General features: G+C 38.3%; 1 protein-coding gene across 1 annotated transcript in view; it reads left to right on the top strand.

Annotated features, from left to right (window-relative positions):
- The window catches only part of MED12L (mediator complex subunit 12L), a 327,428-nt gene that overhangs the window by 263,370 nt on the left and 47,415 nt on the right, over window positions 1–16,643 (top strand). Inside the window, exons 23-33 of the mRNA XM_060297523.1 lie at window positions 106–333; window positions 1,063–1,204; window positions 2,847–2,967; window positions 3,353–3,454; window positions 4,164–4,277; window positions 7,533–7,732; window positions 10,717–10,905; window positions 11,524–11,598; window positions 11,715–11,905; window positions 12,731–12,892; window positions 14,808–14,919. Of these exons, the coding sequence (XP_060153506.1) occupies window positions 106–333; window positions 1,063–1,204; window positions 2,847–2,967; window positions 3,353–3,454; window positions 4,164–4,277; window positions 7,533–7,732; window positions 10,717–10,905; window positions 11,524–11,598; window positions 11,715–11,905; window positions 12,731–12,892; window positions 14,808–14,919 (1,636 nt within the window). The remainder of the gene's footprint in view (window positions 1–105; window positions 334–1,062; window positions 1,205–2,846; window positions 2,968–3,352; window positions 3,455–4,163; window positions 4,278–7,532; window positions 7,733–10,716; window positions 10,906–11,523; window positions 11,599–11,714; window positions 11,906–12,730; window positions 12,893–14,807; window positions 14,920–16,643) is intronic.

Here is a 16,643-nt window from a genome sequence, read left to right as displayed (position 1 = left end):
TCTAGGAATACATTACAGCTGCCATTTAATCTGTCCTTAAATGAAATACCTTTCTAGTTATTTTAGTTTTGTTTTGTCTTTTAACTCTTCTTCTTGTAACCTCAGTAGTGCCTGTTCAAAAGTAAAGCAAACCATATATAATAATGTGATTCCTGCAAATTCTAACTTGCGATGGGATCCAGACTTCATGATGGATTTTATTGAGAATCCCTCAGCCCGTAGCATCAACTACTCAATGCTGGGCAAGATCCTTAGTGACAATGCGGCCAATCGCTACAGCTTCGTCTGCAACACACTCATGAATGTATGTATGGGCCATCAGGATGCTGGAAGGTGAGCTGGGATTCACGATTAACCACACAGTTGTTGCATGGCTGCTCCTTTGAAATTAAGGGCTTTAATAATTGCCTAAGCAGACATTTGGCTTTTGTTTGTTTGTTTTAAAATCTTATTGTATTCCTGCATTTACTTCTCTATTCCATGATTTTCTTAACCTGGTTTATTGATCTGGTGTGAGATGCTCTAGATATAATCTGTAAGTTATCTGGTATGTTTTCAAAAGCATAACAAAAATACAAATGAAAAAGACAGATTTTGAAAACACTGGATTTAGACTGACCTTTTAATTTTTTTGATGCCCTTACAAATGTGAATTTACAGGTCAGATTTGTTCACAGAACTAAAAATATGTTAATTGACATCTATACTGGTTATTGTTTGTTGCTCAACAGCATTAAATATTGGCTTGCTCGAAACGTTCGTTCGGTTTTAAGTAAAGATAAAAGATACATTTTTCGTTTTCTCCCAGAACTTTATTGAACAATGTATTCATTAACTGAATGAACTTTTTGGCCAAGCCAATAGAAACCATTTGGAGACATTTTCTTTCCCTTCTGCTCCAGGTTCTACTAGGTTATTTGACAAGTGGATTTTTATTATATCCTTGAATCTAAGAAATGAACGCCATGTTTGATGATATTGAAATTATGTGTTCATTAAGTTTATCGTATGTGAGTATTTCTCTTTTGTTACTTTCTTCTATATTCTTTTTCTTCTTTCTAGGATTAATGACATAGCCAATTTCTCCTCTGAGCTGACGGCCTGCTGCACTGTTCTCAGTTCAGAATGGCTGGGAGTCCTGAAGGCTCTTTGTTGTTCTTCAAACCACGTCTGGGGGTTTAATGATGTACTTTGCACTGTAGATGTAAGTTTTCTTTTTCATTTAAAAACTCAACTATGCAGTTAAATATTTAGCTAGTAATTTTTTTTAGTTGACTCAACTATTAACTGAAATATTGTAAATTATTTTGTCTTTCTCTCCCTGAAAGCAATAAACCAGAATGTGGTTGCCAACAATAAATAAAGGGAAAAAAATCAAAATAAAATAGCCTAATCTAGAGTGGAGATGCCAAGAGTTTCCTTGTTGTTAGCTGAGATTTCTTCTGTATAGTCTCCTCAGAGTGGTTTGTTCATAGTTTTTACCAAGTGCCTTGGGTTCCTCATGGCATAGGACATAATTTAACTAAAGCAGTTTACATTCTGAAGACCACCAGTTTGTTTTCTTAGAATGAAAAAAAAAAACATCTGAGAGTATAGGTTCTGTTGTGTGGGATCAGGACATCCAGGCTCAGATTCAGAGGGGTGTCCAGTCTTTCTTAGTAGTGGTGTTAGGAAGCTTATGAAGAGAGATCCTTTATGGATCACGGATATCCTCAGAGAGCATGTTGCATCCATGGTGTGTGAATTTCTTAAAAATCCATCTGGATTCTTTATTTCTGCCTATCACTTCCATCACTTCTTGCAGTAATTTGTGTTGCATATTAGTATATCTCATGTATAGAAGAACTTTATACATTTTAAAAACTGACTCCCCGTTGAAGGTTTATTTCCTAGTTCTGGTATCTGAAGACCAGGTGGATAATCCTGCTCCATTCTGTGGGCACCTAAGATGTAAAACTCATATCTGTGACCTGCTCTTCCAGACAGAAAAAGACCCAAATTTTTATCTTTAACGTAGTTCCTTAATGTCTCGGTTGTTTTTTGTTTCACTTTACCTCTGCTTGTTCCCTCATTTGTAAAGTTGGAATTAATAATAGTATGAACCTCACAGTGGGGTGCCCTTAAATGAGGTGATCTTTGTAAATCTCTAACCATAGTCACTGGCATATAGGACAACTTAATGTGGAGGCTGCTGTTACAGCTGTTTTTCTTATTATTTTCTGTCAAAGTCTTGTGAGATCTGTAAAGGGTAGAGGTTTCCACCCTGAATGAATTAATTTTCCTCCCCTTTCTCCTCTTTCATTCTCTGTCTCACTCACCTTCACTCTTTCTTCTTTAAATTTAGGAGTCGGGTGAGAATTTTCAAAGTTGTTTTTAAAACTGATTTAATTATATTACAGAATCGTTATTGGTTATTCCCAAAAGGGACTCTAAAACATTAATAAGGCTTGTTTTTCAATTAGGGGAACCTCCTTGTTTTCTGTTGCTTCCTAATGGTCTTACCCTGCAACACTAGATTATACTGCATTCTGCTAAAAAGGCTTATTTATGCTGCATCTTTTAGGGATTTCTTGATTTTGCTGTTTTATTGTTTTGTTTTTCAGTTACATGTACTCAAGCTAAAGCTTAGTATCTTCTTAAAGCATTGGGCGTGTGGGTAGACCTCATTCTTTGTCTTCTAAAGTAGAAGGAGGCCTAGAGGGTAATAATTATAAATCATTTCACTCTACCGGTTCAATTTGGGATTTGAGATCTTATTCGTATTGCCTACATTCTCTTAGATAGTAATCTTAGATGTTACTTAAAAGGGTGTTAGGTATTAAAACGTGTCAATGTTTTTCTTGAAGGTGAGTGACCTTTCATTCCATGATTCATTAGCTACTTTCATTGCTATTCTGATAGCACGACAGTGTTTCTCCCTGGAGGACGTCGTGCAGCACGTCGCTCTTCCCTCTCTCCTAGCCGCAGGTAAGGCTGCATGCAAGAACGGCGCTCGTTATTTCATTGTTGTCTTGGTGCAGTGGTTTCTAACTATTAAAAGGCAGTGACAAAGTAGAATTTAAGGGAACCTGCACTGGGCAGTGATATGGCATCAGGGTAGAGATGGTAGACTTTATAACAGTTATTCCAAACAAAGTCACATGGATCCCAACGGAAGAGGTTGGAAACGACACTTTCAGTACTTGTTTTTAAGGAAGGATTCCGGTTTCTCTGAAAAGCATAGACAGTGTCTTACTTTTTACTGTAAGGAGCATTTATTTAGATTATTCCAGAAAATTTAGCAGAATAGAAATGTGGAAGACGTGTTCTTGAATATGTTAGAAAACTTGCTTTTAAAATCCCTCTCTCCTAGCTTGTGGCGATGCAGACGCAGAGCCTGGGGCGAGAATGACATGCCGACTCCTACTTCATCTCTTCCGAGCTCCCCAGGCCTGCCTATTACCTCAAGCAACCGGTGAGCTGACAGCTGAAATACCTCTGATGACGCTTTCGTTTGGAAGGCATATGCTTAAATTGACCAAGTAGGCTGTCCATTCTGTAGTTTCCTTCCTGATTTTGGTGGGCTTGCTTTGAGGTGATGAAGGCATGGGGTATGGCCATTGAGAGGGCTGTCAGCACCTTTCATGGAGGTAATATCAGGATGTATTGAGAAACTCACATCAAGAGTTAATAAACAATAAAAATACCTCTTCTCCTTAGCCAGGCCAAGCTGGTGGGCAGCATGATCCTCCAACATACTGTGTGTGTTGCTAATGAAACACACCGTAGCAGCTTAGGGCAATGGTGATGCATGTATTCTTTTACTAAGGTGAAAGGCATAAGGTAAGAATTCTAGGGGTGTTACTTCATTCTGTTCCTAAAGATCATTTCCGCGCGCGCGCGCGCGTGTGTGTGAGACAGCAGAAGTGGATAAAAGTCCTCCTGATTTTTTGGATACATCTCTCTAAAGAGCAACACCATTGTCTTAATATTTAAAAAGAAAAGGTTAAGTAAGGAATACTGTCAGTGTTTCTTAGTGAATCCCTGAAGCATCAATTAAAGCTAGCTAATAGCAATTAAGTGCCCACAGTCTGACAATGAAAGGCTCTGCTGACTGTAAATGGTTACAAAAGATGGTTAATGATGGTGATGAGACTATTAAAGGTTTGTTGTTTTCCTCCTAGGCAAACCTTTCCCCGGAATAAGATCGTCCTGTGATAGACACCTCTTAGCCGCTGCTCACAACAGCATTGAAGTGGGAGCGGTGTTTGCTGTCTTGAAAGCAATTATGATGCTTGGTAAGACTATCCTGGCACTCAGCTTGGTTAATCACCAGAAACTGAGACAAAATAATTTGTGTTCAGGTTTAACTCTAATTAATATTATTAGAAACATATTTTTGTTTGTTTGTTCTCCTGGAAAAATTAGTTGGCATTTTCCAAGTTCACGTTCAGTTGGCCTCGGAGGAGTCTGTCCCTTATCTACAATTTTGGGGGAATTTAAATATAATACTTTTTTTGTGGCATTTTAACTGCAGGATGTTTCATTCTGATGTACTGTAGATCCTTAGACCCACAGGGTTGTTTTGACTTCATTTGTTGGCAGAAGTCACACTTTGTGATGGACACAGTTGATTTGGTAATCTATCTAAAGGTTTAAATTTCATATTATATTCTAGGACTAGAACAACCAGAAAATCTGGGTTTTAATCTTAGTTATTCTGCTTCCACTGTGACCCTAGACAAGTTTATGTCATCTGCCTTAGTTTTTTCATGAATGAGGTGATAATTGCAATGATATTGATACTATTGATAAATCAATATTGGATATCACACTTTTGTTTTCATTTAATTTGTAACGTCCAAGACATCCTTATATCTTTATTGATATATATTCTCCAGGAGTAGTAGTATTGTCTTTTCATTTACAGTGCAATACCTTAAGACATTTTTATCCTATAAATCATTTAGGATTTGAAAGATTAGGAAGTCTTGAATTCACACTGCCTAATTTCAACTTTGGGCACCCTCTTATGTTCTTGACTAAACAAAAGTTGTCTCTAACGTTCCAAGGGAGCGTCCTTTGACTGGAACTAAATTTACTGAGTGGATAGGAATTGTTTTAGATGAGTCTTAAACATGTTTTAGAATATACCCTGTCCCTTTATACTCCTGCTTGAGAAGTGTTATTTCGGTGATGATGAGGAAGCATAACAGGGTTTTCATAAAACAAACTACTAAAAGTTCGCCTCACACACACACACACACACACACACACACACACACACACACACACACACACACACACACACACACACACACACACACACACACACACACACACACACTCCTCTTGCAGTGCCCGTGGGTTTTGTAGTAGAAAGGGAAAGGTAGAGCCACACGGGAGGCCACACCCTCTCCTCTGAGCTTGTAATATTGTACAGCCAACATTAAATGCTCATGTCAGTCATATTGCTCTACTCTGACTACGTTTGAAAGGAAAGCTGGCTGGTCAGTTCTATTTAATAAATATATGTACGTACCATGAAGTCAGGGACTCACATTTTTGCTGTGGTATCTCTAATGCCCATGAGAGAAACTAAAGAGTAGGTTTTTCGTACACTAATGTTGGAAGTGTGAATGCATAAGTGATAGACATTTTAATGGCAGAAACCAAGACGCATCCCATCTAGACATTATCCCCTTGATCTGTAGGACTAGTCTAATCCCAAGTACGATTTGCCAACCTCTTTAACTATCCAGATAACCATATTTTAATCTCAATGCATAATCACCTGTTTATTTTCTTTGATTGCCTTTCCTTGACCTTTTTAATTGGCCCCAGTTCTTGATAGATTTTACAGCTTCCTAAGCCATGGAGAGTTCTTCAGGTCTGAGAAGTCAGGATCAGGCTAGTTGAATGTCAGCAGACCCTTGGACCATGCAGTCCCTGAACACTGTGTTTGTTCTATTGTCTCTACCATTACAGAAGGTTCTGGCACAGCCTTCCAGACCTTCTCTGTCATCCTAACATCTAAACTGAATGAGGATCTCCTAGACTAGGACTGGCAGAGGTGTTTGTTTCTTTGTTTTGTTTTTGCAGTTTTATCTACCTCACCATGTCGTTCTCAATGTTCTCTCAAGTCCTATCCACTAGGATCTATTCCGAGTTAGGGAGATAGGGTTGTTTTATAGAATTTGTTTTCTAATTTCTGTAGTAGTTTACCTCAAGGTGCGGAAATAGTTGTTTATACACCTAAGGTTGGAAAAAACATGCTAAATGTTGGTACATGTAGAATTTGGTCTTTGTTTCAGCTCCTGAAGAGCTCTGTTGAATTAAACAAACGTCTGTGAGTGGAGTGAACTTGGTACTTTTTTGTATGAGTATTTGAATGAGAAATGTATAATACGTAATAAGATATTGATGAGTTGAAATGTATTATTTATTCCTCCCCTCCTCTTATGATTTTATAAGCAAATATTCACTAAGCAATTCTGATTTTCTGAAATTTTTTTTAGCAGAGTCAAAACTTTTTCTTGGTTGACCTGTGGGTTTTAAAAGGCTTTTTGCACTGACCCGGCCTTGGTTTCACTTACAGTGAAGCCGTGAGGGCCTCATCTAAACTCATTTGTTGGTTCCAGGAATTTTTCCTGTTCAACGCTTACGATCCTGTGGGTAAACAGGCAAGAGTTTGGAGGCTCTGTTGTCATTTGGCAATCTTTATCACCAAATTATATTAATTTCTCACTTTTAAAATATGACAATTACTCGTCTTTCATGGCTAGAGAAGATTTCTTATTTCCAGCTATTCAACCATTCTGCTCAGTTCCCCTCCCCGGCCCCAGAACCTTGTAATGAGGAAAACACTTTCCTGAGCTTCGTTTTATTGAGTGTATTAGAGGTTGATCAGGTGAGGTTTTCTAATTTGGATGTTTACAGAGAGGAAAGTGAAAGACATGGGTTATTCAATGAATGCCCTGTTTTCCAGGGCTTCCTTAGTATGCATTGCCCTTTTCCATTCCCAGGGAAATAAATCTCTCTTGTCAAGAAGTTGCTAGTAAGGTGGGCTAAGGCAAAACTTTTCTCTTGACCTATGGATAGAAAATAAGTCATTGTAAGAGAAGAAATGGAAAAGGGACATCTAGAAGGGTGAGTAACCCATTTTTTCCTTGTCTATAAGTCAAATGAATTTGAATACCGTTCATGCTTGAAATATTGGTGAAATCAATGTTCTGTGATGATTAAGTGTGATTCATAATGGCCTTTCCAAGTTTGGTGAAAGCATACTTAATTCTGTAAACGAAATAAAGAATGAGTCTTGAACATGTTTTGTTTTGTTTGTTTGGTTGGTTTTTTTCCCATGTCTGATGAAACTTCTCAGGGTTCTAGCATTTACTCTCTCAATCCCTTCTCTCTATTGCTGAACAACTGACTATGCAATGATGATCCCATTCATATATTTTAAATCCCTGAATGCTTGCCTCATTTATTTCCCAAATATTTGGCAATATTTTGAACGTCTGTGATTTTGCTTTTGTGATTCTGTTATTTAGGAGATGCCAAAATTGGCAGTAACAATGTCAGCTCTTTAAAGAATGACGACTTCACCATGAGGGGTTTACGACGTGATGGAAATGCTGATGATATCTGGACTGCCTCACAAAATTCAAAATCCTGTGGGAAAAGCATTTCCATAGAAACTGCCAATTTAAGAGAATATGCTAGATATGTACTGAGGACTATCTGTCAACAGGTATTCTTCAGATTTAATTGGCCTTTAACTTTGAGTATGTAACTGTTCTTTGGAGAGAAATGCCCAATATTGTAGGAAACTTGTACATATGTGGTCCTCTTTTTCCTGCTAACTTTATTTTGAAATAATTTCAAATTTGCTGAAAAGTTGTAATAATTATAAAGAACTCTAGTATGCCCTTTATACGGATTCAGTCATTTTTTACATTCTGCCACATTTGCTTCCTAATTCTATGTGTGTGTGAATGTGGCCTCATATACTTTTTAATGTTTTTGTTTTTACTGAGCCATTTGAGAGTAGATGGCATGCATTATTCTTCTTTACTTTTTAATATTACAGCATTTATTAACATAACCAAACTACAGTTATCAAAAGTAAGGAGATGTAGCATTGGCATGGTAATTTTTTCTCACCTATAGGCCACATTCCAGTTTTGTCAGTTGTCCCAGTATTGGCTTTGTCTGAAGTTTCCTGTAGATTAGCTTCAGATTATGCTTTGCTGGCCAGGATACTGTAGAAGTATGTTATGTTCTTTCCTCTCAGGTAATCACATCTGAAGGCACATGAGGTTCATTTGCACCTCACCGGAGACGTTAATTTTGATCAAGTTGTCTCCATTGTATGGTTTTTTGATTTTTCTATTGTATAGTTATTATTTTTTCCCTTGCAATTAATAAACAGTTTTGGGGAGACACTCTGAGACAGTGCAAGTTTTCTGTTCCTCATCATTCTTCCCCACCTCACATATAGCATCCATTCTGATTCTTGTCCACACCAGTCTTTACTACAATGGTTGCAAAATGGCTTTTCCCAACTCTTCCACTCCCTCCACATTTATCAGTTTGCTTTCTACTCTAGGAAGAGCCTACCCTTTTCCTCCCTCCCTCCCTTCCTTCCACTCATTCATTTTTTTTCATATATGTTATAATATACTGTCCTCAGTTATTTTCATGTTCAAATTATCCCACATTTGTCCAGTGTGAATCAATCTTTTCATGCTGACTCTTGTGTTATTTTGACACGTCTCTCTCTCTTTTTTTTTTTTTAAATAACAAGTATTTTCTTACTTTCTGGCCTATCTTATACTTCCCTGCCCCAGACCTGGAATTACTCATTCCTTCATGGAACCCTGGTTCCATTTAGTAGAGGACGGTATTTAGAAACCAAGATCCGAGCACTACGTGTGCTTGTTGCTATGCACAATGTGTGTTCATTGCTTCTAGGCCCTTTCAGCAGACAGATCTAGGGGGAAAAGAACATCCATGTACATAAATGTGTGTGTGTATAATCATGAGTTTATACCGATACCTCCAATTTCAATCAAACTGCACAAATTTTTGTTTGCATTCCCTCATTCCATATTAATACCGCCTTCTTCCACAGTAAGAACCCTGGCTACCAATAACATCAACCATTTACTCATTGGTTGAATTCTACAAAACACCTGAAGTAGGTTCAGAATTACTACCACTATACCACTGTGAAAAACCAGCCTACTAAAAGGAGCTGAGGATTTGTTTGTAGCTCTTTTTTCCCTAAGCGTTTACAGTATTATGTTAAAAAGTTATTTGACCTTTCTCTTTCAGTGTGGATATGTTATTCACTTGAAATAGAGTTGATTTCATTTGGTTTTGTTTGTGTTCAGTTTAGATTTCTTTTTCTACCCTAGCTCTGTCTTTAGAGTAACATACTTCCAAAGGTCAAGGAGCAATAGTGTGTATTCAGAGAGATGTACATCTCCCTCCCTCATCTTTCCTACCCTGGGTTCCTCCCTGCCCTAGGTGATCAATTTCATTATTTCTGGTTTTTCTTTCCATTTTGCATTAAATTCTCCTTCCTTCTATAAAAAGGCCTACCATATATACTCTTTTTCACTTTGCTATAGATATAATGTTGACAGGGTCATGTTTTTCTTAAGGTATACTGTAACCATGGTAAAAGTTAGCTATTAGTCATATAGATGTTGAGAGGGTACCGAGCTGTGCGTTGGTTTCTAAGTGTGGGTACACATTGGAGTCACCTGGAGAGTTTAAAAAATATTTTGATGCTTAACAAATTGCTGATGCCTGGGTAGCATTACCTGAGATTGATTTCATTGCTCTGATATGGGGCCTGGGTTTGGAAGTTTAACAAACTCCCCAGGTGATTTTAATGGACAGCCAGCCTTGAGCCACTGATGAGGTGGTTAAGAAACAGGTTTCCTCAGAAACATATCTGGGTTCAAGTTTGGCTCTAGTACTTCTGATGATTTCTTACCCCATCTAGTACAAGAACTTGCCTTTGAAAAAATGATGAAGAAAAGCTGTCTAAAAGAATTTTAATTTGGTGGAAACTCCCCAGAGGTCCATTAGCCATATGCATCAATAGCCTTAAATGTTTGCTATCCCCCTTGACCCAGCAATTGCACTTCCATGAAATTATCCTAAGAAAATAATTGTACAGAGAATACATGTGCACAAATATTTATTTACAGTGGTAACATTATTCATAATGATATCAAAAAAGGAAGACAATTTTCTCAATGTTATACTATGTCCTATCTATTCAGTGGAATATATTATAGTGCATTCCATAAAAATGAAGAATACATATTATAATATAGAATCACTACTGTTATATAGGAAGTTAAAAAAAATGATTACAAAACATTACTTAGAGCAAGGCCTCATTCTCTGACTGAAAACACATACCAGTATTTTCTTTATTTAGCTTTTTCTGCCCCTGCTGTATTTTTTGCCTATTTCTTTTTTTGCATTCCTTTTTAAAAATTTTCTATAACCAAGATTCTACTTTGTATTTTTAAGGAGTCAAAATACTAGAAAATTTGCTTGTAAGCCTTTTCCCTCCCACTTTTTCCATCTAATATTTTTTAAATTGGAAGATTCCTGTCCGCTTTCTGTTGTGCACCATGAGTTTAGTACATATTACGTATACATATTGATGAAAGTCTCTGCCTGTCAATATAACTGCTGCATTATTTTTAGGAATGGGTAGGAGAGCATTGCTTAAAAGAACCTGAAAGATTATGCACAGACAAAGAACTTATTTTGGACCCTGTGCTCTCAAATATGCAAGCACAGAAATTATTGCAGCTGATCTGTTATCCTCATGGCATTAAAGAATGTACAGAGGGGGACAACCTACAAAGACAGCACATTAAACGCATTCTTCAGGTGAGTGATAATAGTATAAAGATTGTGGTTTTGTTATTTGACACATTCTTTGTGTTTATAGCAAGAGTTACTGTGCCTCTTTTTTTTTTTTTTGTCATTGCTAAGTAATTCTTAACTTCAATTAATTCTATTTTTGGGATTTGAAAAATTGGGATTTTTATTCCCCCAATTTTCTGTTTCGTGTAATTGCCACACTTTATTGCTGGGTAGTACAGATACTGCAAACTGTGTATAACCATTATATAAATATTGATGTGTTAAGTCAGTACTGTGTTTACGTGAGAAACAAGCTTTGTAGAGGGACTGTCTTAAGTATATTATTAAAAAAATATCGATATCATTTTTTTAGGTGGTTGGTTAGATAGATTTTGGGAGAAGAAATGTTTGTCTTATTCATTTACAGTGCCTAGCAGAGTAATGCACATTATTTTAAAGTTCCTATTTATTTCTTTGTGTTTATAATGAGCATATGTAATAGACTTGAAGCCTTCTGATTCATATAAATCCCTTTATTGTGTATGATCATTCCTCTGTTTCTTGAGAAAGAGAATAGTGCAAGGAATTATTACGTTTTAAAACACGTTCAATATTCTAATGTGTTCACTCCATTTTCCCCAGAATCTTGAGCAGTGGACCCTGAGGCAGTCCTGGCTGGAACTTCAGTTAATGATCAAACAGTGCTTGAAGGACCCTGTGAGTATATATTGAAAGCGTGTATGTGTACAAAATTTTATGAAAAGCAAAACCACGTTGGTGTTTGAGGATAAAGTAAAACACACGCGTGCTGGTTTTCTCACGTCTAACTCCAGGGCTCTGGTTCGGTGGCTGAAATGAACAACCTACTGGACAATATTGCCAAGGCAACAATAGAGGTATTCCAGCAGTCGGCCGACCTGAACAATAACTCTTCTAATTCGGGTATGGGCCTCTTCAACCCAAACGGGATTGGAAGTACCGATACGAGTAGCACAAGACAGAATGGAATAAAGACATTTCTAAGGTATTTTTTTCTGTAGTTTTATGAGGCTATCATTAATTTTTCACACGTAACCGTACATTTTATTCTCATAATGCAGTTATTTTTTTCGTAAAGCTGCAGGATTGTGAAGAAAATAATTACTTGTAAGTGTCCATTATCATCATTTAATATGTTAAAGGGCCATGCTGCTGGGGTGGGTGATATCTTAGTGTTCTAAATATTAGGTTGAGCAGACCCCGACTCCTTGGAACCACAGATGACATTCAGGACAGAAGAATTTCTCTAGTGTGCCCTGAGGCTGCTCTATTCCATGGTATTCCTAATATGTTTATTCCTAATAAACACTCTTTCTGCCATCTTTATTAATTGGCAGTTTTGCTCAAATGATAATCACAAAAGGCAGATAGACCTGTATTTCATCATTTAGGTGTAAAGTATAACTAGTGAATTTTGAACCTTTAAAAATTGGTTATTTACATACTTAAACATAATCGGAACATTTCATATTTTAACCATGACAGAAAAGTATATCGCTTGTTAGACAAAAGGACTGTTACTGCTCAGAAAGCCAGAATCATAGAAAAACACTTTTCTAGAATTAAAAAAAAGTTTAGTTATCGTATCCCCTCAGAACCCCACCTTTTATTGCTTTCCATAAGCATGACTGAAGAGTGTGTGCAAATGTCTGGTATTTGGCAAGAGGAAAGAGAGTATGGGAGTAAGAGGGGGAATGTTAGAATAATCTGTGTCCTGTGCATGAAAGTTATGCTCTGGAGTTTCTATTAGAACCGTGAGAGCAGAGAAAAAGGATGCCTCTTTGGGTATAACATCTTTTTCTGATTTTAGTTCCTCTGAACGCAGGGGCGTGTGGCTGGTAGCCCCCCTAATTGCTAGGCTGCCGACTTCTGTGCAGGGAAGAGTGTTGAAAGCTGCTGGGGAGGAGCTGGAGAAGGGACAGCACTTGGGTTCTTCTTCAAAAAAGGAAAGAGACAGACAAAAACAGAAAAGGTACGTCTGGAAGATGTGTTTCTATGTGAGAATTTAAAGGGCAGTCGAGAAAATCCAATATTCTACAGATGCACAGGCTCATTGTACTCAGAGTCCATTGAAATTTCATCTTTATATGGAACTGAGAACATTCTGTTAGGCAAATCCCTGTTCCTCAAAGATCCCAGATTATAATATGTAGTACACTAGCTCTCAATTCTGCCTGTGTACCCCAATCACTGCTACACTATTAAAAATACTGACTTCAGACCTGCTGAATCAAATCTGGATATCCACTTGGTCCCTGTATTCAACAGTTCTTTTGTTGTTGTTGTTTTTCTTGTTATTTAGGTACTTATGCTTCAATTTCATAGAATAATTTATGATTCTGTCATGCTGGACCCTGAAATAGTTACTAATCTTTTTAACATTTAGGACTCTTGTTCTAGACTAGATATTAACTTATAAGCCTCCAAGTTGAATGTTTTTAAAATTTTATGCCCTAGAAAAGGTTTCAAGTAATTTTATTGGAAAACTGACCATGTTACTGAGAAGGAACATAAGCACACTCTGATGTGAAACCGTGATGAATTTAGTGCCCCGGGAGTAAAAGGAAATTCCTAACATTGAAAAACATGAACATACAGGTTTCTTGCCCCCTAATCAGTAATATTTTTTAGTAGCTGCCATTTACTGAGCCCATATGAAATGCCAGCCTCTGTATAAAACTCATTATACACATACGTGAACATCTCACAGCAATCGTATGTGATAGGTGCTCTCATCATATCCTTTTTAAAAGATGAAGAAACAGAGGCACTGAAAGGTGAAGTAAATTTCTCAAAGACACACCGCTAAGGAGGTGTAAAGCTGGGGTTGAAACCCAGGTGGTCTGGCCTCTGAGTCTGCGCTCTCCTTTCTTAACTGAAGTATTGATACCTTTTGGTGTTGACCTCGCTTTGCGTGTATGCTGTTGGGTTGTTTTGTCATCTTTGCCAGTATTTATTAATCAACCAGATGACTCAGTTTTAATTCTCAAAGTCGATTTGCTAATGGGTGATGGCATGTGCATTGCCACACTTCCCACGGGGAGCAGAGATGGTGTGTCAGAGTCTGAAGCTGGCCTCTTCCCAATTGAGCCTCTCTCAGCTCTGCCGGTGTAAGATGAAGCAGATTGAAATATTTTGACCTCGATCTCATCTTAAGAAATTTTCCTTTCCGGTGTGGCAGAGTTAGTTTGTCAGTATGCTTTGTCAGTTGTTCCTGGTCATGGAAGAAATGGTACTAAAATGACAATTTAAAATGGGTTTTTTATCAGACGTCTTAAAACCACTTCACAAGTCAAGCCTGGGGGATGTGGCAGAGCTGTGCCCTAGCTCACTAGCAAGCATTCTGGTTTTGGAGTCCTCAGACCTCAGTGCGCATCTTACTTAGCTCTACCCATACCCAGCTGTTTGGTCTTGAGAAATGTGCTGAAAAACAAAGCAGGCAGAACAATCGTATAGGCCTGTTTCCTGGACCCTAAAATACGAATGTTGTGAAAGAGAAGTTTACAATTTCTTCATTTTATTCTGTGTATAAAGTGATATTCCTCCTGATGTGTACCTTTAAATTCAGTTTACTGATGGAAACTACTCCTTCTCTTCTCCCTGCACCCCCCAGCACACTCGTATGCAGTACGAATAAATGCTAGTTTGCGAATTCTTTCGAGGGCAAGAGAACATATTAAATTATTTAGAAGTATTGCAGTGACTTTTAACCATATTAGTTAGAGATATGATTTAACTTTTCAAGTAATCCTGGCTATTTACTACTCCCCTCCCTTTTGTAACAGTAAAATAAATAAGAGCCAGTAACCCGAGGGCAAGACATCAATGTGGCACATGAAGTAATCCTTTCTTTCTAACTAGATCTGCTGTTATTACTTCCTTTGTAGTATGTCTCTTTTGAGTCAACAACCATTCCTCTCCCTGGTCCTTACCTGCCTTAAGGGACAAGATGAACAACGAGAAGGCCTCCTAACCTCTCTGCAGAATCAAGTTAACCAGGTAAAGTACAGTAGAATATGGAGCCAGGCAGGTATTTTCCTAATGGCATTCATTTGTTTTCCTTTCAAATACTGAGCTTAAACTCAAATACTGCCCTTAAAATAAGGGCACAACATGTTTTGATTAGAAGCAGGAAAACACCGTCCATGCCCCGTTCTCCTACCTGGCATTCTAGTCACCATGAGATTAACGATAGTATAATATTAATTACGTGTTGGGTGAATGTCTGTAGACTATAAAAGTAACGTTTTGCAGATTGCACATAATTTTGTCATATCTGCTCCTCTCCTGACCCTGCCTCATGGGAGAGGTCCTGGAGCAATCTGTGTCGCAGGGGACATGGCAGTACGACAAAAGGGACCTCTCTCCACTTCCTCTGCTGGGCTTCCATGTAGCAGGCAGGGTCTCAGCTTGAGCTATGTAGGTTCAGAAACTCAGTTTTACTGCGAGAGCCAGACTGATGCTGGCCAAGTGCACAAGATACTCATTTATAAATCAGAAGGCATTTTGGTTCACTTACAAAGACTTTGGACTTTGCCTTTCCACCAATCACAGTTCTCCTGGTCACTATTCAGAGCACTTATATTCTGTGTACCGCAAGGAAACTGAGTGATCAAAGTGGAATTAGAAAGTATAGAGTGGAGCAGAGCGGGTAGACTTGGTTATATGGGATGTTTTATCCTGCGGTAGCATCTGATGGAGACCTCCCGTGGGGCTGTGATTCTGTGACACCGTGTCTTCTGGTACGGTACTAGATGAACATGAACAAGACACTTAACTCATTTGGTCCTCTCGTCATCCGCTCCCTTTTGGATATGTGAGACTTATTCTCTAGACAGCAGCCAGAGTGATCCTTTTTAAGTGTAAACCACATATTTTTCCAGTGCCCAAAATGCTGCAGTGTTTCTTACTATACCTAGAATAAAACTTCCGGGTCTAGGCTTACATGGCCCTCCACGACTGGGCACTGGCTCCCACCTCTACCTTGTTTCCTGCCCGGCATGGCCTCGCTCACTCCACTCTGTACACAGAGACCATGTTACTGTTCTTTGAACTTGCCAAGCAAATTCTGATTGCAGAGCCGTTGCGTGTTTTCTCCCCTTCCCTGGAAGTTATTAACATGGCCGGTCCCTCACTTCCTCAGGTCTCTGCTCAGATGTCACCTCCTTAGTCCTCCCCCCACATCCCCCCGCCAATCACTCTCTAAAAGTAGGACCACAGTCATTCTCTATCCCCTTGCCCTGGTTTCATACCACTTGTTCCACTTATTTTTATTTGTCCCGCTATCAGAATGTCAGCTCCATGACAGCGTGTGTGTTTTGTTAACTGCCTTGTACCCTTCACCTGCCTTGGGGAAGGTTCATCCGATCTTTTGATGATATTTGGGAAGTGCTCTCCTTTTACCATGAGGTGTACTTACAAGTCATCTCTTGGGCTCAGTTACTTCTGCATACGACTCATTTCAGCTCTTTTGAGATGATTCTCCTTTGGTGCCCTATTTCAGAGCATGGCAGTATGGGTTTGTTTGGGATTTTTTTGCTCTATATCTGATTCTGGGTGTTCCCCACTTGTGGTTTGCCTTCGCTAAGCAACCCTTCCCTTCCCAACATTTGTCTGAATCAGTGAGGAAGCAGTTACTTAATAAATTGATATGCCACTGATGTCCCATAGGTCATATTTTTCAAAATAGGTTACAATATCTTTATCAAGGAAGACAAGTTTAT

The sequence above is a fragment of the Globicephala melas genome, chromosome 4 (genome assembly GCF_963455315.2).
Source record: "Globicephala melas chromosome 4, mGloMel1.2, whole genome shotgun sequence".
Classification (NCBI taxonomy): domain Eukaryota; kingdom Metazoa; phylum Chordata; class Mammalia; order Artiodactyla; family Delphinidae; genus Globicephala; species Globicephala melas.
This window is presented reverse-complemented; position numbering and strand designations above follow the sequence as displayed.